The 22,434-nt window shown below is 38.0% G+C and overlaps 1 protein-coding gene across 22 annotated transcripts in view; it reads left to right on the forward strand.

Moving 5' to 3' along the window:
- Positions 1-22,434, forward strand: part of RALYL (RALY RNA binding protein like) — an 833,139-nt gene that overhangs the window by 679,352 nt on the left and 131,353 nt on the right. For all 22 annotated transcript variants that reach the window (XM_017341419.3, XM_051844575.2, XM_070075265.1 and 19 more), the window contains one exon: positions 18,021-18,053. In XM_017341419.3, the coding sequence (XP_017196908.1) occupies positions 18,021-18,053 (33 nt within the window). The remainder of the gene's footprint in view (positions 1-18,020; positions 18,054-22,434) is intronic.

Raw genomic sequence — 22,434 nt, forward strand, 5'->3', positions numbered from 1 at the left:
GATTTGTGCACACTCCCAGTGTGAGGGAATCATATTGGTGTAAAAGAGGAGACTCCACGGGAGGTCAACGCTGCCAACATCCTCAGTTTTGCCCTTAAGCTATTGGGGAAAATCTGCATGGTCAATGGTCTTTATTGACAGGAGAGTCTCATTCCTTTTTTTTTTTTTTTTTAGGATTTATTTTATTTATTTGAAAGACAGAATTACAGAGAGAGGTAGAGACAGAGAGAGAGGTCTTCCATCTGCTGGTTCATTCCCCAGATGGCCGCAATGGCCAGAGCTGTGCCGATCTGAAGCCAGGAACAAGGAGCTTCTCCTGGTTCTCCCACATGGGTGCAGGAGCTCAAGGACTTGGACCATCTTTTACTGCTATCCCAGGCCACAGCAGAGAGCTAGATCAGAAGATGAGCAGCCAGGACTAGAACCGGCACCCATATGGGATGCCAGTGCTTCAGGCCAGGACGTTAACCCACCATGCCACAACCGCTGGCCTCAGGAGGGTTTTCTTGATCCTCACCTCATCCCTCTTATTGTAGTTGAATCCTCCTGGTGGAATTATGAAAGAACATTACAGCCTGTCTGAGAGAGATGAACCCTGCAGTCTCAATTTTCAATATGGCAAAGGTCCTGAGTATGAGTGTCAAAACAGCACTGAAATTCTTGGATGATATATCTGCCATCTATTAACCTGTCCCTGGAGTTGGCAGCACAGATGGTGGTAGCTGAAAATGGAACTTACTGAAGGGCCTGATGATTGCCCTAAGCAGAGATTTCAATTGGGCATGAAAGCCCTTGAAAAAGGTGTCACAGGAAATAGAAGATAAAGTCGCCTTTTACTGCAGAAAGATTGAATCCATTGTAGGAAAATCCCATCACAGGAGTACAACAAGTGAATTTGATACTCTTCTAACGCTCAACAAGTAATATCTAGGAAGATAATACAAGCACACTGTAATATTAAGACTCAAGGTGGGGCGTGGTGGTATGGTGTAGAAGCTTTAACTGCTGCTCACAATGAGGGTATTCCACATCAGAGACCGATTCAAGTCCTTGCTGCTCTGCTCCCAATACAGTTCCAGGCTACTATATATGGGAAAGCATCAAAGATGGTCCAAATACTTTAGCCTCTGCCACCCATGTGGGAAAATAGTATAGAGCTCCAGGATCCTGGCTTCAGGCGAGCCCAGCCATGGCTGTTGCAGCCACTTGGGGAGTGCACCAGCAGTGGAAGTTCTCTTTATCTGTCTCTTCCTCTCCCTCTGTTACTCTTGCCTTTCAAATAATAAATAAATCTTTAAGGAAAAACTGAAAAGACTCAATGTCTTAGTCAGATGGCCTGAATTGTATCACTGAAAATTATATGGCTTTCTAGCTTTAAGGTCCTGGAGAAGTTAATCAGTTCCTTTCAGCCTCGGGTTTGTCAGGTATAAAATAGAGATAATGATACTAACTCCACAGGAAGACTATAAGGATTAGATATTTAAAGTGCTAAAAATGGTTTATCAAACTTAAAATATTGACTATCCTATGTCCATATACTTTACTATATGGACACATAGATACATGAATATCTAGAAATCTAAGTTCTACTTGGACTTGATACTTCTTTCCTTTTGTAGCCTTGAGTGAACTTCTGTACCTTCCATTAGCACAAAGTTGGTAAATATATGTTTGGACATCACTCTTCCTTTCCCTTTTAATTCCTGTGTCAGACATCAGTGAATTACAGCCTTCAACCATCAGGCTAAGGACGTTTGAGCATTCCTGTCAGGGTGTTGTTTCCAGCAGCCGCCATCAATTAGTCACAACTGACATGAAGTTTAAAACTTACTTGACCTCTCAGCTTTACGGCATGCAAGCTTTTAGGGAAATGACTGTTTCCACTCTCATCCACCTCAGACTAGCCCATCACAGCTCATCCAGAGACCTGCTTTGCCAATGTTGTTGTAGCACACCACAGAAGGCTGCATGTGGGACAATCCTTGTGTATTCATCGCAGCACCACCCCCTGTAGGTGGTCACAGATGGAGAAGGGCACTAGAGCCCTCTGGGTGTGCCTGCCCATGGTCAGTGGGCAGCAGCTTCCTGTACTTCTTGCGGACTAAAGATGCTGACTGACAAAGCCTACTCTGCCATCCTTGGCCATGATCAGAGGATGCCAATGCCTGTGCAGCATGGTGCTTCTTCCATGCTATGCTCCAGGGATGCTTCTTCTTCCCACAGAGCCTTTTGCATCCGAGACCAAGTGCCCAAACATTGTATCTCCTAGTCATCTACCCATCCCAGCAGCACAAAAGCCTGAGCTGATGTTGTTGTTTTTTCTTCCAATGCAAGGAAGAGAATAACAAGAAACTAAGGACCATGGGTAGATTAAGATTATCAGTCTATCTCTCAAAAAAAAAAAAAATCTTATGGCACAACATGTTAATCCACTGTATCCCATATCAAAGGGCCAGTTTCTTTCTGAAATTTGCTTCTACGTGCCTAGGGACTTGTTTGTGATACACAGTAGTCTTTCCTCAATGCTTTTCCTCTTGTTTTATTCTCTCTCTGGTGCCTCTCTCTCTCCTATGATTTCATATACTAACTCTAGATTGATGATGGGACTCCTGAAAATGTATTTCCAACCCAGCTGTATCCTGTGATTTCCAGCCACCTCTGCTGGCTGCTGCTTAGCTTCTCCAATACATCCCATAATTATTTGTATCTTACCACTATCCCAACATATTCCCAAATCTGTACTATTACTGTGTTTTGTTTTTTTTTTTTTTTACAGGCAGAGTGGACAGTGAGAGAGAGAGAGACACAGAAAGGTCTTCCTTTTGCCGTTGGTTCACCCCACAGTGGCCACTGCGGCCAGCACGCTGCAGCCGGTGCACCGTGCTGATCCCAAGCCAGGAGCCAGGTGTTTCTCCTGGTCTCCCTTGTGGGTGCAGGGCCCAAGCACTTGGGCCATCCTCCCAGGCCACAGCAGAGAGCTGGCCTGGAAGAGGAGCAACCGGGACAGAATCCGGCGCCCCGACCAGGACTAGAACCCAGTGTGCTGGCGCCACAGGTGGAGGATTAGCCTATTGAGCCACGGCGCCAGCTATTGTTAATGGGCCATGAACCCAGGAATAAGGATTAAAGAGATGGCTATAAAAAAAGACTCAAAGACAAAAGTTAGTACAGCCATAATACTTAATATTTGTTAATCATTCATTTACTCACTATTTAAGTTATTCAGTTATATAATGTGTGGATTACATATGAATAAGTGTATGTATTCCCCACAAAATACTATGAATTAGGCCTGTTATTGCCTGCATTTTGCAGATGAAATACTGAAACACAAAGAAAGGGTTTCTTTTTTTTTTATGAAAGGGTTTCTTAAGGCCACATGGACAACATCAGGATTAGAATAAAGCAATTGTGATCTAAAATGTGTGTCTTTATGTCCTTTGGCACATCCATCTTAAATGACGAAGAGAGGGAGATTTTCTGCAGAGCTGGTAAGATGCCACTTGGCACACTCACATGCATTTCAAAGTGCCTGGGTTCAAGTCCTGGCTGCCCCTTCACCACCAATTCAAATTCCTGCTAATATGCAATCCGTGAGGATGCAGATGATGGCCCAAGTACTTGAGTCCCTGCATCCATTTAGGAGACCCAGATTGAGTTCAACTCTCCTGACAGTTTGGACCAGCCCTGACTGTTATGGACATTCAAGGGACAAACAAGCAGATAGACAATCTCTGTCTCTGCCCTTCTGTTTCCCTGACTTTCAAAAAGTACAAAATAAATAAATAAAAATTTAAATGTATGTCAGGGCCTGGCTTGTTATTACTTGAAAAATAGATCAATTATTAGTAAATAGTGACAAAACACTAGTCTTTCAAAAAGTTTTGAAATTACTGTTGTGAAAATATAGTGTAAGCCAGCCGGTGCCACGGCTCACTAGGCTAATCCTCCACCTTGCAGCGCCAGCACACCGGGTTCTAGTCCCGGTTGGGGCGCCGGATTCTGTCCCGGTTGCCCCTCTTCCAGGCCAGCTCTCTGCTGTGGCCAGGGAGTGCAGTGGAGGATGGCCCAAGTCCTTGGGCCCTGCACCCCATGGGAGAACAGGGTAAGTACCTGGCTTCTGCCATCGGATCAGCGCAGTGCGCCGGCCGCAGCACGCCGGCCACGGCGGCCATTTGAAAGTGAACCAACGGCAAAGGAAGACCTTTCTCTCTGTCTCTCTCTCTCACTGTCCACTCTGCCTTTCAAAAAAAAAAAAAAAAAAAAGGAAAGAAAATATAGTGTAAGCCAATGCACAGGAGTGGTTGGAAACCAACATGCCACCAAGATATTGAGCAATTTTCTCAACGGAGAATTTCTGGGCTGAAGTGTTAAAAGGATGGGAAGACACCCAGAAAACTGATAGTGAATGAACTCTTAGTTGATGAAGGGGGTTGGAGTTTATTCTGTAAGAAAGGAATAGGAGAAACAAATGGGGAGCAAGACGGGAAAAGTTTACTAACAAAATCATTATTAAGAGCCCCCAAAGAAGTAAGCATGAGTGGATTTGTATCTTCAGAGAGTTCAAAGTCTTAGTGGGTAACTCAGCAATTAATTGTACTGCAATTTTTAATACATCATAGTTAAGTATCACAAAGTGCTGTAAGGATTGTTATAAAGCAATGCTAACCAACCCAGGGTGTCTTATTTATTTCCAGGAAGCACTCAGATTTGTAGTGAGTGAGTTATATGAATGTATTTTAAAAGATTCATGGAAAATGAAGCTTACAAGTAAGTTTTTGTGATACAACAGAAATTGAGTTTTGCTTAGTTTTTTCATAGCATGAATTTCCATAAACTTTTTGAAGACTTCTCTGATTTGTGTCTTAGAAAGATAATTGTAGTAGCTGTTCCTAAACAAAAACAAAAACACAGAAGCAGGGAGATCAAAGAGAAAATTACTCTGAAACCTGTTTAAAAACTGCTAATCAGTTCAACTGTGAAAAGAAGAACCGAGAAGTAAGGAAAGAATGAAGAGGGCTTTTGGCAACAGAAACAACAGAACTAGGAGTATCTCCTCAAAGTGAGTGTTGTCAGAAAGGAGTTAAGTAAAAGACTAATCTTCATAAATTTGGCCACTTGAATGGCTGAGTGTTTCAAGTTATGGAAAAAACAAAGAGCAGAAAAAGGGAGGAAGATAGTAAATTTTGTTTGAGACATGTTAAGCTAGAGGCACCTAAAAGCAGATCTGCATGGTGAGCAGCTATAGTCATGTATCATAAATGGAAAGATGATAGAGATGAAAGTTTTAGAATCTCCCATAGGTAGACAACATTTGCAACCAGATAAAATTTCTTAGTAGAACACAAAAATATAAAGAGAGAAAATGTGACAGTGCTGTAAGGCACATGTAAGCAAATCAAAGCAAACAAAATAGGAGAGCTGAAATGCAACATACCATGTGAGACATGAGAGCATGAACTCTGGTGCCAGAATGCCTATGTTCAAATCCTAGCTCAGCTTTTAACAACTGGGTAACCCTGGACAAGGTGTTTGTGGTTTCAGTTTCCTTAACTGTGAATTGGGAATCAGCTGAGAGGGTGTCAGGATGTTTATAAAGTATTCTGAGTATACTTTGCCTTTAGTAAGCAGAGTTTAGCTTTTTATTAAACATAAAGGTTAGAATTCCTTTATCCCCCAAATATTGATCGTCATTTTGCAGTCCATTTCATTTTTACTATGTCTCATTTTCTTGAAGGCTATGGTCTCTTTATCTTATTCTATTCCTAATTCTAGAGGGTCTTGAATGAAGTGTTATTAAATTCACTACCTATTTCATGTGAAAAGTAAATCTTATGAAAGATAAAATCAGCCTCTTTATTTATGAAATGATTACCTTATAAAAATCTTAAGAAAGTTGTTTCTGGGCTTATCATGAGATAATCATCTGCTTCTAAGGACTAAGTTGATAAGCAATTTTCTCCAGAGGGTTATTTCTCCTAATCATTTTTTTATTTTATATTGTTTTTTGGTTGTCAGGACTAAAGTTACTAAAATGAGCTTTTCATACATTTCAGCAATTTCTGCCCTTAGAATTAAAAAATTGTCTTTAGCATGGCCGTGACCTCAGGACCCACTCTCTGCCAGGAACTGTGTTAGGTTCTCTACCTATTTTTCACAACAGTCCTGTGGGTGGACTACAATAGTTCCTAGTAAGTGAGGGAAATGAAATCAGATTCTCTGAGTCATCTCAAGGCTAAGGAAGTTGACTTGGTTGATGAACCCATGACTGAGCACTTGGTTACAAAGCACAGCATCATCCAACATGGCCACTTCTCACTTTCCTTTTTATCTTCATTTTGATGATAAGACGTAGTGGTTGTGTGATGTTGGCTTTTCACCACAGAATATGTTTGGGAGTCTTGGTTCCTAAGAGTTGTCTTCTGTGGCTCCAAGTGATTAAAGAGCAATACTCTTTTCTTTCTTCTTAGCTCATGGAGCAACTACCTGTCATCTGGGCCCGTCTGCATTGGAGGTTTAACCCAGCACTGTGGAGAGTATCTTGTCTAAGCACAGATACTGATTTAATAATCTTACTAGTTTTAATGAAACTCAAAGTTCACTTTTAAGTCCAAGATTATTGTCCTAAGAATACGTCATAGTGATGGAGAAACTAAGTATTAGAAGATCAGAGATGTACTTGTCCCTAAAGAAAAAGGTGTTAGAAGAAGTTATATTAAGATAAACTTAAAAGATAATTGGTCATGCATAGGAAAAGAAAGGGGAAATGAGTATTCTGGAATTAGAAATAAGTTGCTCAAAGACATCAAAGCAAAACTAAAACAGATCTGGGCAATAAATATTCAATTTTCCTGTAATAAGATATTTAGGAAGAGAAAGAATAAGGAATAAAAGGGAACCAAGATGAAGAGCTGAGAAGTTTTCACATCATCCCATAACTATTGGGATTGTCAAAAACCTGGTGACATGAAGGTAACATTTTAGGAGAATCTGTCAATAGGATCAGAGCTGAAATGCTGGTGTAGAGAAGAATTTCAAATTAGTCTGAATTTCTAAATATGAAGCAGCATCTTGGTATGTATTAAAGTTGAAAGGACCTATTTTAAGAAGTTTCCAGTGCCACTCAACAAGATAATTACATTATGTGTTGATACAATTTTTCTGTAGATCTCATGTAGTAGATATTTTAGGATTATGGATATATAGTCTCTGCCTTATACTCAGCTTGTTGACATTGCAAAAAAGCAGTTTAACATATATATATATATATATATACACACACACACACACACATATTAAATGGTGTGGCTCTAGTCCAGTAAGCTTTATTTATACACAATAATATTTAAATTTCGCATACTTTTCATGTGTTACAGAAATAACATTCCATTTTTGATGTTTTCTTTTTTTAACTTTTATTCAATAAATATAAATTTCCAAAGTACAACTTTTGGATTATAGCAGCTTTTTCCCCCATAACCTCCCTCCCACCCACAACCATCCCATCTCCTACTCCCTCTCCCATCCCATTCACATCAAGATTCATTTTCAATTATCTTTATATACAGAATATCAATTTAGTATATACTAAGTAAAGATTTCAACAGTTTGCACCCACACAGAAACACAAAGTGAAAATACCATTTGAGTACTAGTTATACCATTAATTCACATAGTACAACACATTAAGGACAGAGATCCTACATGGGGAGTAAGTAAACAATAACTCCTGTTTTTGATTTAACAATTGACACTCTTATTTATGATGTCAGTAATCACTTGAGGCTCTTGTCATGAGCTGCCAAGGCTATGGAAGCCTCTTGAGTTCACAAACTCTGACCTTATTTAGACAAGGCCATAGTCAAAGTGTAAGTTCTCTCCTCCCTTCAGAGAAAGGTACCTCATTCTTTGATGACCCATTCTTTCTCCTGGGCTCTCAGTCACAGAGATCTTTTATTTAGGTCATTTTTTTTTTACAACAGTGTCTTGGCTTTCCATGCCTGTGAAGCTCTCATGGGCTTTTTAGCCAGATCCGAATGCCTTAAGGGCTGATTCTGAGGCCAGAGTGCTGTTTAGGACATCTGCCATTCTGAGTCTGCTATGTATCCTCCTTTTTAATTCTATCAGTTAGTATTAGCAGAAACTAGTCTTGTTTATGTGATCTCTTTGACTCTTATTCCTATCATTATGATCAATTATGAACTGAAACTGATCACTTTGACTAGTGAGATGGCATTGGTACATGCCACCTTGATGGGACTGAATTGGAATCCCCAGGCACGTTTCTAACTCTACCATTAGGGGTAAGTCCAAGTGAGCATGTGCCAAACTGTACCTCTCATCCCTATCTTATTCCCACTCTTATATTTAACAGGGATCACTTTTCAGGTAAAATTTAAACACCTAAGAATAATTGTGTGTTAATTAAAGAGTTCAACCAATGGTATTAAGTAGGACAAAAAATCTAAAAGGAATGAAGTAGTAAATTGTTCCTCAATAGGATAAGGGCTAATCAAGTCATTGTTTCATTTCAGTTCTACAGCTTTCCTTTTAGGTGCTCAGTAAGTTGTCGCCGATCAGGGAGAACATATGATATTTGCCCCTTTGGGATTGGATTATTTCACTCAGCATGATGTGTTCCAGATTCCTCCATTTTGTTGCAAATTACTGGATTTCATGGTTTTTTTACTGCTGTATGGTATTCTATAGAGTACATATCCTATAATTTCTTTATCCAGTCTTCTGTTGATATGCATGTAGGTTGATTCCATGTCTTGCCTATTGTGAATTGAGCTACAATAAACATTAAGGTGCAGACAGCTTTTGTGTTTGCCAATTTAATTTCCTTTGGGTAAATTCCAAGGAGTGGTATGGCTGGGTTGTATGGTAGGGTTATATTCAGGTTTCTGAGGAATCTCCAAACTGACTTCCATAGTGCCTTTACCAGTTTGCATTCCCACCAACAGTGGGTTAGTGTCCTTTTTCCCCACATCTTTGCCACATCTGTTATTAGTAGATTTCTGTATGTGAGCCATTCTAACTGGGGTGAGGTGAAACCTCATTGTCTTTTTGATTTGCATTTCCCTGATGGCTGGTGATCCTGAACATTTTTTCATGTGTCTGTTGGCCATTTGGATTTCCTCTTTTGAAAAATGTCTATTGAGGTCCTTGGCCCATCTCTTAAGTGGATTGTTTGTTTTGTTGTTGTGAAGTTTCTTGATCACTTTGTAGATTCTGGTTATTAACCCTTTATCTGTTGCATAGTTTGCAAATATTTTTTCCCATTCTGTTGGTTGCCTCTTCACTTTCCTGAGTGTTTCTTTTGCAGTACAGAAACTTCTCAATTTGATGCAATCCCAAATGTTAATTTTGGCTTTGACTGCCTGTGCTTCTGGGGTATTTTCCAAGTCTTTGCCTGTGCTTATATCTTGTAGGGTTTCTCCAATGTTCTTTACTACTTTTTGGTGTCAGGTCATAGGTTTAAATCCTTAATCCATGTTGAGTGGATTTATGTGTAAGGTGAAAGGTAGGGGTCTTGCTTCATGATTCTGCACGTGGAAATCCAATTTTCCCAGCACCATTTATTGAATAGACTGTCCCTGCTCCAGGAGCTGGTTTTAGATCCTTGATCAAATAAAAGTTGCTGTAGATGTTTGGGTTGATTTCTGGTGTTTCTATTTTGTTCCATTGGTCTATCCATCTGTTTCTGTACTAGTACCATGCTATTTTGATTATAACTGCCCTGTAGTATGTCCTGAAATCTTGTATTGTGATACCTCCAACTTTGTTTTTGTTGTACAAGATTGCTTTAGCTATTCGAGGTCTCCTGCATATCCATATGAATTTCAGCTTCATTTTTTCAGATCTGAGAAGAATGTTTTTGGTATTTTGTTTGGTATCTCATTTAATCTATAAATTGCTTTTGGGAGAATGGACATTTTGTTGATGTTGATTCTTCCAACCATGAGCATGGAAGATTTTTCCATTTCTTGGTATCTTCTTCTATTTCTTTCTTTAAGATTTAGTAATTATCGTTGTAGAGATCTTTGACGTCCTAGGTAAGTTTATTCCAAGGTATTTGATTGTTTTTGTAGCTATTGTGAATGGGATTGATCTTAGAAGTTCTTCCTCAGCCGTGGCATTGCCTGTGTATACAAAGGCTGTTGAATTTTGTGCATTGATTTTATATCCTGCTACTTTGCCAAACTCTTTTATGAATTCCAATAGTCTCTTAGTAGAGTTCTTTGGATCCCTTAAATAAAGAATAATATCATCTGCAAAGAGGGATAGTTTGACTTCTTCCTTCCCAATTTGTATCCCTTTAATTTCTTTTTCTTGCCTAATAGCTCTGGCTAAAACTGCCAGTACTATATTGAATAGCAGTGGTGAGAGTGGGTATCCCTGTCTGGTACCAGATCTCAGTGGAAATGCTTCCAACTTTTCCCCATTCAATAGGATGTTGGCTGTGGGTTTTTCATAGATTGCTTTGATTGTATTGAGGAATGTTCCTTCCATACCCAATTTGCTTAGAGTTTTCATCATGGAAAGATGTTGTATTTTATCAAATGCTTTCTCTGCATCTATGGAGATAATCATATGGTTTTTCTTCTGCAGTTTGTTAATGTGGTATATCACATTGATTGATTTGCAAATGTTGAACCATCCCTGCATACCAGGGATAAATTCCACAAGGTCTGAGTGGATGATCTTTCTGATGTGTTCTTGCATTCTATTGGCGAGAATTTTGTTGAGGATTTTTGCATCTATGTTCATCAGGGATATTGGCCTGTAATTCTCTTTCAATGCTGCATCTTTTTCCGGCTTAGGAATTAAGGTGATGCTGGCCTCAGATAAAGAATTTGGGAGGATTCCCTCTTTTTCAATTGTTCTGAATAGTTTGAGAAGAATTGGAGTTAGTTCTTCTTTAAATGTCTGGTAGAATTGAGCAGCGAATCCATCTGGTCCTGGGCTTTTCTTTTTTGGGAGGGCCTTTATTACTGATGCAGTTTCTGACTTGGTTATGGGTCTGTTTAGGTTTTCTATTTCTTCATGGTTCAATTTAGGTAGGTTGCATGTGTCCAGGAATCTATCCATTTCTGATAGATCTCCCTGTTTTCTGGCATACAAATCTTTGTAATAATTCCTGATGAATCTTTATTTCTGTGGTGTCTTGTTACATTCCCTTTTTCATCTCTGATTTTATTGATTTGGGTCTTTTCTCTTTTTTTTTAGTTAATTGGACCAATTGTGTGTCAATTTTGTTTATTTTTTCAAAAAACCAGCTGTTCCTTTTGATTATCTTTTGTAATGGGTTTTTGGATTCAATTCTGTTGATTTCTTCTCTAATTTTCATTATTTCTCTTCCCCTACTACTTTTGGTTCTTGTTTGCTACAGTTTTTCTAGATCCTTGAGATGCCTTGAAAGCTCATTTATTTGGTGCCTTTCCAATTTCTTGATGTAGGCACCTATTGCTAAAAACTTTCCTCTTAACACTGCTTTTGTCATTTCCCATAAATTTTGATATGTTGTGTTGTTATCCTCATTTATTTCCAGAAAATTTTTTATTTCTCTTTTGATTTCTTCTGTGACCCACTGTTCATTCAGGAGCATGTTGTTCAGTCTCCCTGTGTTTGAATATATTCTAGGGATTCCTGAGTTGCTAATTCCCAGCTTCATTCCACTGTGGTCTGAGAAGATGCATGGTATGATTTCACATCTTTTGAATTTGCTTAGACTTGCTTTATGGCCTATTATGTGGTCCATCCTAGAGTAGGTTCCATGTACTGCTGAGAAGAGTTGAATTCTTCAAGTGTAGGATGAAAAGTTCTGTATATATCTGTTAGATCCATTTGAGCTAAAGTGTCGATTAAATCTGCTGTTTCCTTGTTGATCTCTGTCCAGTTGATCTGTCTATTTCTGAAAGTGGAGTATTGAAGTCCCCCAGTACTATTGTATTGGGGTCTAAGTCTCCCTTTAAGTCCCTTAACATATCTTTTAAATAAACCGGTGCCCTGTAATTAGCTGCATATATGTTTATAATAGTTACATTTTCCTATTGAATGGGACCCTTAATCATTATATAGTGCCCCTTTTTGTCTCTCTTAACATTTTTTGTGTTAAAGATTATTTTATCTGATATTAAGATGGCTACACCAGGTCTTTTTTGATTTCTGTAGGCATGGAATATAATTTTCCAACTTTTCACTTTCAGTTTGCATTTATCTTTGTTGGAAAGATGTGTTTCTTGTAAGCAGCAAATAGATGGGTTTTGTTCCTTAATCCTTTCAGCCAGTCTGTGCCTTTGAACTGGAGAATTGTGGCCTTTTATATTCAGTGTGACTATTAATAACTAATGATTTTGCCATGCCATTTTCCCAAATATATTTTCTAATATATGCTTTGAACTTCCTGTAATCTTTTACTGGGAGATTTTCTTCCTTACCTTTTTTCATATTGATGGCCATGTTTCTGTGTTTCTGTGTGTAACACATCTTTAAGCATCTTTTGCAGGGCTGTATGAATGGTGACAAATTCTTCCAATTTCTGTTTGCTATGAAAGGTCTTTATTTCACCTTCATTCTCAAATGAGAGCTTTGCAGGATATAATATTCTGGGCTGGCAGTTTTTTTCTCTTAGTACTTGGGCTATATCTTGCCATTGCCTCCTAGTCTGTAGGGTTTCTGATGAGAAGTCTGCTGTGATTCTGATTTCAGATCCTCTGAGAGTAATCTGACATTTCTCTCTTGCACATTTTAGAATCTTTTCTTTATGTTTCACTTCGTTGAGTTTAATTACAATGTGTCATGCTGAGGATCTCCTTTGGTCATGATTTTGGGGGTTCTATGTGCTTCCTGTTCTTGGATTTCTCTTTCCTTCTCCATACCCCATAAGTTTTCTGCTAGTATTTCACTAAAAAGGCCTTCTAATCCTTTCTCTCTCTCCATGCCTTCAGGAACTCCTAGAACCCAAATGTTGGATTTTTTTTAACAGCATCCAGATTTCCAACAATATTTTAGATTTCTAATTTCCTCTTCTTTTCTTTGGTTTGACTGTATACTTTCCTGTGCTCTGTCTTCTAAGTCTGATATTCTTTCTTCTACTGCACTGATTCTGTTTTTCAGGCTCTCAAATGTGTTTTTCATTTGTTCTATTGAATTCTTCATTTCATTTTGGTTAATCTTCAATATCTCAATTTCATGTTCTACTAAATTCCTCATTTCATTTTGATTCCTCCTTAAGATTTCATTTTCACGAGAGAGATTTTCTGTCCTGTCCTGTATGGATTTCTGTAGTTCATGCATTTGTTTTTGTTAACTTCTAAATGTTCTTATCATAAATTTTTTGAAATCTTATCTTGCATTTCTTCTATCTCATCATCTTCTTAATCTTGTATTGGAGTGTCATGTTCATTTGGGAGCATCATGATGTCTTCCTTGTTCTTGTTTCCTCAGTTTTTGCATTTCTTGTTTAGCATTGTGGAGATATTCTTTGGTTTCTTCTCTTTTTTTCTTGCTGTGGTGGCTTTTCTAGTTATACTATGACTCTAGATTAAGTGGACTGTCTGGTTTCGTGAATCTCTAGAGGCTTGTGGTGGGTGTGGCCAGAGAGCTCTGTTCAGTTCTTCAGGGTTAAGGGTGTGCCAAAGGTGACACACCTAGGTTTGGTGTGGAAAATTTTCCCTCTCTCTCTCTCTCTCTCTCTCTTTTTTTTTCTTTTATTCAGAAGGGAAGTAATTCTGCTCAGCTGAGCTCTTCTTCTTAATGGCAATCAGTACCTGAGTGCTAGCCCCAGTAGGTATAAAAATATTTGTCCGCTCTGTCCCAAGGACCACACAAAGGATCTTTCCAGTCCTCAGTGTAAGCTCAGATTCCCCTGCAATGTCTCTCACCATGTAGCCAAAGCTGCCCGAATTTGTGGCATCTCCTACCAAGACTACTCATGTCTCAGCCACACTGTGAGTTCTCCCACACACCCTCAGTTTTTTTTTTTTTTTTTTCACAGTCTCGGTTCATAAACTCCACACATTCACTAGGTCTTAGTCTCCTGTTATTTCTCCTCACCAGAGTCAGGTTTTTCTGCTTGGCTGAGGGCAGGCACAGCCCTGAGCTGGTGCAGCGGTTACGTATGTCCAAAATGGCGCTTGCTCTATTGTCTTGCTCGCCTTTGTAAGGTGAGTGGAGAGAGAGAATCATGTCTGTACTGGTCCCTTTTATTTATTTTTTGCCTCCTCTAGTTAGGCTGGTGTACTTTCCCCGAGGCTTCAAGCCTCATTCCCTCTAGGCTCTTCCTGCCACTTTTCTGCCAGTGTCTTGGGCTACTGCGGTTTTGCCTCACTGCATTTTCCAGCGCTGGTGCATAGACTCAGCAGCTGGGGTCCCAAGCCGTGGGGCCCATGCCCTCCACGTAGGTCTACCCTGTCCCACTAATTCTGGAAGAGTTTCCTCTACAGTTTTTTCCCTAACCCTTCCCTGAGACTGCAGTATCTCCACTTTTATTAAACTATCTTTTCCTGGACTATCAGTGAGTTCCCTCCCTATTCTGCCATCTTAACTACTTAAAAATGTAAAAAAAAATTCTTACCTTGTTGATTATACAGTCTCAGATGGTGAGCAAGATTTGGCCTATAGGATTGCAAGACTCTGGCTTATAGAACACCAGACAGAACATTCGATTCAACATCATTTCAAAAACTTTGAATTCCTCTCTGCAATCTTCTTTTGAGTTAGCACTTGGATGGATATTGTTAGAGTGATTTATAAAATGTTACAAGAAGGGGACAACTAACTGCTTGTCAGACTAACCGTATTAAACAGTAGGATCAGTGAGAGAGCATACATCCCTGTGTGCTCCAACCCAACAGTTGCTTGTCTGCAATCTTCCAAGAAAAGAAAAATCCATCAAGAAATACCACTCCAAGCATATTCTGAATCTAGCATTTGGATAGTGGCAGAAGGAAAGGCAAAAATTGTAGGCTCTGTTTTTATTCAAGTTTACAACACCCTTAAGGAAAGCAGTATGATGCAGTACTCAAACAAATAAAGTGAGTGGCTACAGAAAAAAGCAATCTACATACATATTCTTTTTTTTTTTTTTTTTTTGACAGGCAGAGTAGACAGTGAGATAGAGAGACAGAGAGAAAGGTCTTCCTTTTGCCGTTGGTTCACCCTCCAATGGCCACCACGGCCGGCGCGCTGTGGCCAGAGCACCGCGCTGATCCGATGGCAGGAGCCAGGTACTTATCCTGGTCTCCCATGGGGTGCAGGACCCACTTGGGCCATCCTCCACTGCACTCCCTGGCCACAGCAGAGAGCTGGCCTGGAAGAGGGGCAACCGGGACAGAATCCGGCACCCGACTGGGACTAGAACCTGGTGTGCCAGCGCTGCAAGGCGGAGGATTAGCCTAATGAGCTGCGGAGACAGCTTGCATACATATTCTAAAGGCTGATAAACATCAAGCTGAAATGATTGGTAAATGCAGAGAAAAGGGATTCCAATAATGCCCACATGGTATCTATTTTTCAAATGTTATTGGATGGAAAATAAGAAAGATATAGAATCATCATGATGGTCTAATTAAGCAGAATTTCATATTATATTTTTTAAGTCCCTTCATTTCTCCAAAGGATTTTCTTTTGAACACTTGACATGGGTCTTGTCTTACAAAGTAAGCATGTCCAAGCATTTTTCCTTGTTTATCCTCAACTTTTTTCCTTTGGTTGGTTTGTCCCTTCTACAAATGTCTAAGAAAAATAAGCACAATACGTATTAGTTTGTTTTTCCATTTCTATAACAAAATAATTGAAGTTGGGTACATTGTAAAGAGAAGAGGTTTATTTAGCTCACATTTTTTGGAAGGTGGAAGTCCAAGCAACATTGTTCCCACCCTAGCAAGAACCCCTCTTTGACTGCATCACATTATGATGACAGATGATGACATCCCAGGGCAGGAGCTCCTGCAGGATTGAGAGGTATCACTTCAGACAGAGAACAGAAAGGGAAGGGCCAGTGCTGTTCTTTTATAATAACCCTCGCAGGAGTACTAATAATGTACCCATAATGTACCAATGCATATTTCCAATAAGTTATCTGCTATATATATATAAAGTAAAACAGAAAAAAACATTTATATGTTCACTGTTTATATTCACATAAAACAAGTTTCTATACTAATTCTAAGACAACTACTTCAGTTGTTTAAGTTAATATGTAAAAGTAGTTGGCTGTTTTTTAGTAATGTTACAGAATTGAATTTCCAGTCATTTTCTTTCAAATATTTATATGAAAAGAAAATATTTTAAATCATAAAGGCTTCTTAAACTTCTTACACACCAGAATTTAATTTAAAATGATTCAACATTTGCAAACCTCAAACCCATAATTGTAGGTTAAAAACACTAAAATGAAAATAGCATGGCCAATATGTACCATGCAACCAGTGTTGACCTTAATTTTTTGTTTGTTTATTTTAATATTTCTGATTTTCCTCTTCTTTTTCTGGCTGTTCCATCTTTGTCTATTTAAGCTTACATTTAGCTATCCAACAGAGCATTTGATCTCATTTTGTCTTTTCTTCTTACCGCATATTTTCCTTGCTAGTTTATCAGATTCACAGCTATGACTTCAGTTACCATGTATATATGTGTGTGTATATATATATACATATATATATATATGTAGATGACTTACAATGTATATTCTCAGCTCAGACTTCTCTGACCTGGAGAATTATTGCATACCTTGACATTTCTCTTGGATATCTGAAAAATGTCTAAGGATATCCCTTATGATTTATGTATAATTTCTAGAGAATACAGAATTGTTTTATGAAATTAAAAATTTTGAAAACCATTCTAGATCAATTCCTTTATTTTATTTGAAGTGGGGGGTTGGAGAGAGAGAGATATCTTCATTCTACTGGTTCACTTTCCAAATCCCCAACAGCTAGTCCTGGGCCAGACTTAGGCCAGGAGCCTAGAACTCAATCCCAGTCTCTACTTGTTGCCACTCCAGGGTGTGGATCAACAGGAAACTGCAACAAAGCCTGGGGTTGAATCCAGGCACTCCCCTATGGGATGTGGGTTTCTTAGCTAGCGTCTTTTTTTTATTTTTTAAAAGATTTATTTATTTGAGAGGCAGAATTATAGAGAGACGGCAGACAGGCAGACAGCGATCTTCCATCCGCTGCTTCACTCCCCGAAGCTGAACCTATCCAAAGTCAGGATCCAGGAGCTTCTTCTAGGTCTCCAATATGGGTGCAGAGACCCGAGTACTTGGGCCATCTTCCATTTCTTTCTCAGGCCATTAGCAGGGAGCTGTATTGGAAGTGGAGAAGCCAAGACAAACCAGCACCTACATGTGATGCAGGCACTGCAGGCAGAGGCTTAATCTACTATGCCACGGCACTGATCCCTTAGCTAGTATCTTCACATCTAGGCCAAATGTTCACACCCACAGGTGTATTTGAGTAATGTTCTCAACATATCACAAGTAACCAGAGCATTCAGGATCAGACTTCCCCTTTGATATGTTAGGAGAAACAAAAATATCCAGTTTTTTTTTTTTTATTTTATAGAAAGCTTTTATTTAATAAATATAAATTTCATATGTACAACTTTTGGATTCAGTTATTCAGCCAATATGTAACCAAATGCATTATAAATGTCTTCGCTAGTCCAACAACCACAAATCGATACATCAAAACTTCGATAAAGTACCATAAGTAATTAAAATATGTAGATATAGAAAGTACAAATTAGAATTAGATTTACACTATAATCATATTTATATATCATGTAAATTCCCATCCTAAGGCTCTCTCACTTTATTTATCCTAGGCATAAATCCAGACAGAATTTGAATTAGTCCAGATCATTTATAATACATTATTTATAGCTTTTTATTGATGCTAAGTTATGCATTTGTGTCCAAAAAGCTTAACACTTCCTTTAGATTTATATGAAGCCAATATTTGAATATATAGAATGTTTTCATATTAAAAGTAATTTTTATTTTTTTATAGACTTGAATCAAAGGAGCCTTTCTTGTCTGTTGGGTGAGTATATTTCTAAATATTCTAAATATTAATTATTTAATTCAAGTTAAGAAGGTTCTTTGAGATCATATTTTCAGTCATTTAATCCCATATTCAAAATCATAACATATCATTGCATGCACTGTTGCTATCTTACGTTTTATAAAGTTATAAATAAAGTGTCTTCTGGAGTGTTTTGTCACCTCTCTAATTCAGCTAATGAATGTGTATGAAATCTTGCATCTTCTATAAAAGCAAAGCAAGGTAAATGATGATTACCCATATTCTCATTAGGTAAAAATATGCTCAAATTGACTTTAAAAAATGCTTTTTTCTTCTTACTGTTTGTTTAATTCTTTACTTAGTGTAGAGTTAATCTTATTAATCTAAAATAGCCTGAGAGTAGATCATTGTAAAAACTAAAGGAAGGAATAGAAAAGGAAGGAGGAGAGAGGGTGAGAGCATGGGTGGGAAAGTGGGTAAGGTGGAAAGTATTACTAAGTTCTTAAATCTGTATATATGAAATACATAAAATTTGTTCACCTAAAAAAAATTTAAAAATTGCTCTGATGGGACTGGTGTTGTGGCATAATGGGTGATGCTGTTGCCTGTGATGCCAGCATCCCATGTGGGTGCCGGTTCATGTCCCAGCTGCTCAGCTTCCAATCCAGCTCCTTGCTAATGATCCTGGGAAAGCATCAAAAGATGGCCCAAGTCTTTCGACCCTTACACGCACATGAGAGATCTGGATGAAGCTCTTGGCTCCTGGCTTCAGTCTGACTTAGCCCTGGCCATTGTGGCTGCTGTTTGAGGAGTGAACCAGCAGATGAAAGGTCTCTCTATTTCTCCCTCTCTCTCTGTAACTCTGCCTTTCAAATAAACAAAATAAATATTTTTACAAAATTGCTCTAAGCCACAGTTTCACTTTTCCTAGTCTCTCTAACCATTTTTTTAAATTTAACTCCTATTGTGAAATTTGACACATATAAAGGAATGTACATAAATAGAACCTAACAAGTTATTACAAAAGGAACATGTAACTGTCATCCAAGTCCAGAAACATAAATTACTTAAATGTAACTGTAGCAACTTACAATTTATTGATAAGGGAACAAATAGCCACTGTATACCTTGATGCTGTCAGCACCCACAACCACTTCCAACCCACCCCTTCACTTACAGATAGAAATCTAATGCTTAATTTTTATGAAAATCTCATCTCAGAACTTGTTATTTTTATAGGCTTATTATACCTATGTATGTATCTCCAAGCAATATTGTTTATTATGGTCTCATTTTGAATGAATTGATACAGTACATATTCTCCCTGGGCTTTTTCATTCACAATCATATTTCTAAGAATCAGTCCGTGTTGCTTAGGTAGAGGTGATTTGTTCACTTCTATTGTGAAATACTATTTCTTTGTATGAATACAAGCCACAATTTATTCAGCCAGTCTAAGTTGTGTTAATGGATATTTAGATGAGTCGAATTTGACTCAAAATGCTGCTAAAATATTTTTGTACATGTTTTTAGGTGCACAGGGGCCCATATTTCTGGTGGCTATAAATTTAGAAGTAGAATTTCTGAGTCTTACTGTACAGAAATCTTTACCTTTGCTGGATAAGGCCAAAATGCCTTCCAAATGGTTGTAACAATTTACACACTCCCAGCAGCGTGCGGGAACCCCTGCTGTCCCCCAGCCACCCATTTTTTTTTGATTTTCTTTCTTTTTAAAATATTCTTTCCAGTGTTTCTTCCTTCTCCCTCTCTAAAGTTGTCTTCAAAATCTGCATGTATCTTTTCCTTTTCTTTCATTTCACTTTTATTCCTCCAGTTCACTCAAACTGCTTTTCTGAATGTGAAAATTGAGGAGCCCTAGGCATATTGAGCTAAGACTAAAGATTACTCTGCTGATGCCTATTGTTCTGAATTGTACTTCATGCCCTAGTAACAATACATTATGTACTTGTTTTCAGGCATTCAGAAATAACTAATAGTCGGCAGTAATTGTTTTGTCTGGTCGGTGAAACAGTCTATTACCGAACATTCAAATGTTTCATGAAGGGATTTTAGCATTCTTAGCATTACGGTTGATATCACCAAGTATCAAAACCATTGAAAGATGTGATCTTTAGCTTAGAGGAAATCATGTTACATTTGATGAGAAATAGATAATCATATAGGCAACCACCACACTCATGCTTGGTGACCAGAAATATGGGATGAGGTCAGATTTTAAATGATAAGGTCAATTTTCTTTCATTATTTTGTCCCTGACCTTTGAAGACTTCTTTCACTCATTGAGCACATGGTTTCCAATTCCCTTCTGTGCCTCATAAAAGCATTTCAGAAAGTCATATGAATCATAACCATGATAATTGTTAGGAAAGGTGGAAGAGAAAAATGGAGTATATGCCTCCATAGGAGAACTCATGAAAAAAAGAAAGGTCAAGTTGGTCTGGTCCAAAAACCTTTGCAGAGCATAAATAATCCTTCATTTTCAATACATATGTGTCTGCCCTTGAGTCAAAAGAGCTGAAATAGCTTCTTTTCATGTCTCGCTTAGTCCAGTTTCTCTGCATCCTTTTCTGTACTCCAGACTACTCTGCTATGGAATCCATTTTTTATTGCATACCTCTGCTGTGCAAGAGCAGATCCCAAGTAATCTTTGTCTGAAACCTATTAGGAATTTAGCGCTCAATATTAAAGCCCTGAGAAAACCTTTTTGAAAATCAAAAAACAGCATGTGTAACTCAGCAAATGCTCAAAGTGGGAAAATTGGGATGGCACCACTAAAATACTGCTGTTCTTTCTATGTGTCTTAAAAGCAAAGTGAGGTGAATCATGCTTCTCAAATAGTTTGTGCTAACTGGGTATTTTAATTTATAGCTGTCTCTATTCTCCTTCAAGAAATTTGTTTTAAATAAAAATTATCCAAAGTTGTGTCTGAATATGCCTCCTGACCATGTTAAGTAAGATGATAGGTGGAAGTGTACATAGTGGACACATAAAAGCCCATCAGTCACCACTGAATTCCGTGGAAGGAACTGTACTTTGCATTTACAACTTTTAATTTCTAGTAACATGCCATCGGGAATCAATGCATGGTCTATGATCTCTGGTCTTAGTTGGCACTTGAATATATAGCATTGCATTTGTCCACTGCATACCTCACTTACATTAATTCCAGTTCTATGTTCAATAAAAAAGTGTGAATTATATTCATAGTAAGTCACTGTTATATATTGCATTCTTCAGTACATTGCCTGCCAGTGTCTTAAATTAAAATTTGTTAATATGTGCTTCTATAAGTTGGTTCACCCTCATAGCCTCTGGCACTTAAAAGCTAGCTTTATTAGTTTAAGCAATTACTTAAACTCCCAAACTTCAGGTTCTTATTTGTGAAATAAAGAGTATATGAAATTATATAGATCAAGGATTTAGTTCTGTCTCAGCATATAAGAATTGCTCATAAGTATTAGCTACTATTAAAGTTCTAAAGATATATTCATGTATAATTCTGTAATAACTCAATCACAGAGCTCTGAAATCACTTAGAGACTAAAGCTGCCTTTTTACAGGCAATAATATGTGTTACACATGGAAACTGAAATATTTCATAATAATGGAAAGAAAAAATGAAAATTGTGATGGAAAGAGCTATAAAACAAAACGAGACCTATATTATTTTAGATTTAATTATGAACACTAATAATTGTCATTTAAATTTTTAAATAGAAATATTGATACATTTTAATGTGCATTTTTTTGAAAGATTTATTTATTTACTTGAAAGTCAGAATTACACAGAGAGAGAAGGAGAGGCAGAGAGAAACTTCTATCTGCTGGTTCACTCCACAGTTAGCCACAATGGCCGGAGCTGAGCCAATCTGAAGCCAGGATCCAGGAGCTTCTTCCAGGTCTCCCACGCGGGTGCAGAGGTCCAAGGACTTGGGCCATCTTCCACTGCTTTTCCAGGTTATAGCAGAGAGCTGGATAGGAAGCAGAGCAGCCAGGACTCATATTAGGTGCCAGCACTGCAGGCAGCAGCTTTACCCACTATGCCATAGCGCCGGTCCCCTACATTTCTTCTTAATACATGATTAGGGATCCAAATTTCCACTTCATAAAATGTTCCACACTAATGATGAAATAAAATGTTTTAAATATTACAATATAAGCACTATAAGAATATATCAGCAGCAAATATTTGTCAAACAGAATTATCACATAAAAATATTTGCTTTCTGAGAAAGAGCATAATAAAAGAAATTGAATGGAAAGTCAGATCTTAGATCTTCAGCGATATATATAATACAAGAAAAACTTTCCTTCATTTGCATCAGGGAATGATTTAAAAATTATGTGATAAGGAAAAATTTTAAAAAACTATTAAATT

This window comes from Oryctolagus cuniculus, chromosome 6, assembly GCF_964237555.1.
Source record: "Oryctolagus cuniculus chromosome 6, mOryCun1.1, whole genome shotgun sequence".
Taxonomy (NCBI): domain Eukaryota; kingdom Metazoa; phylum Chordata; class Mammalia; order Lagomorpha; family Leporidae; genus Oryctolagus; species Oryctolagus cuniculus.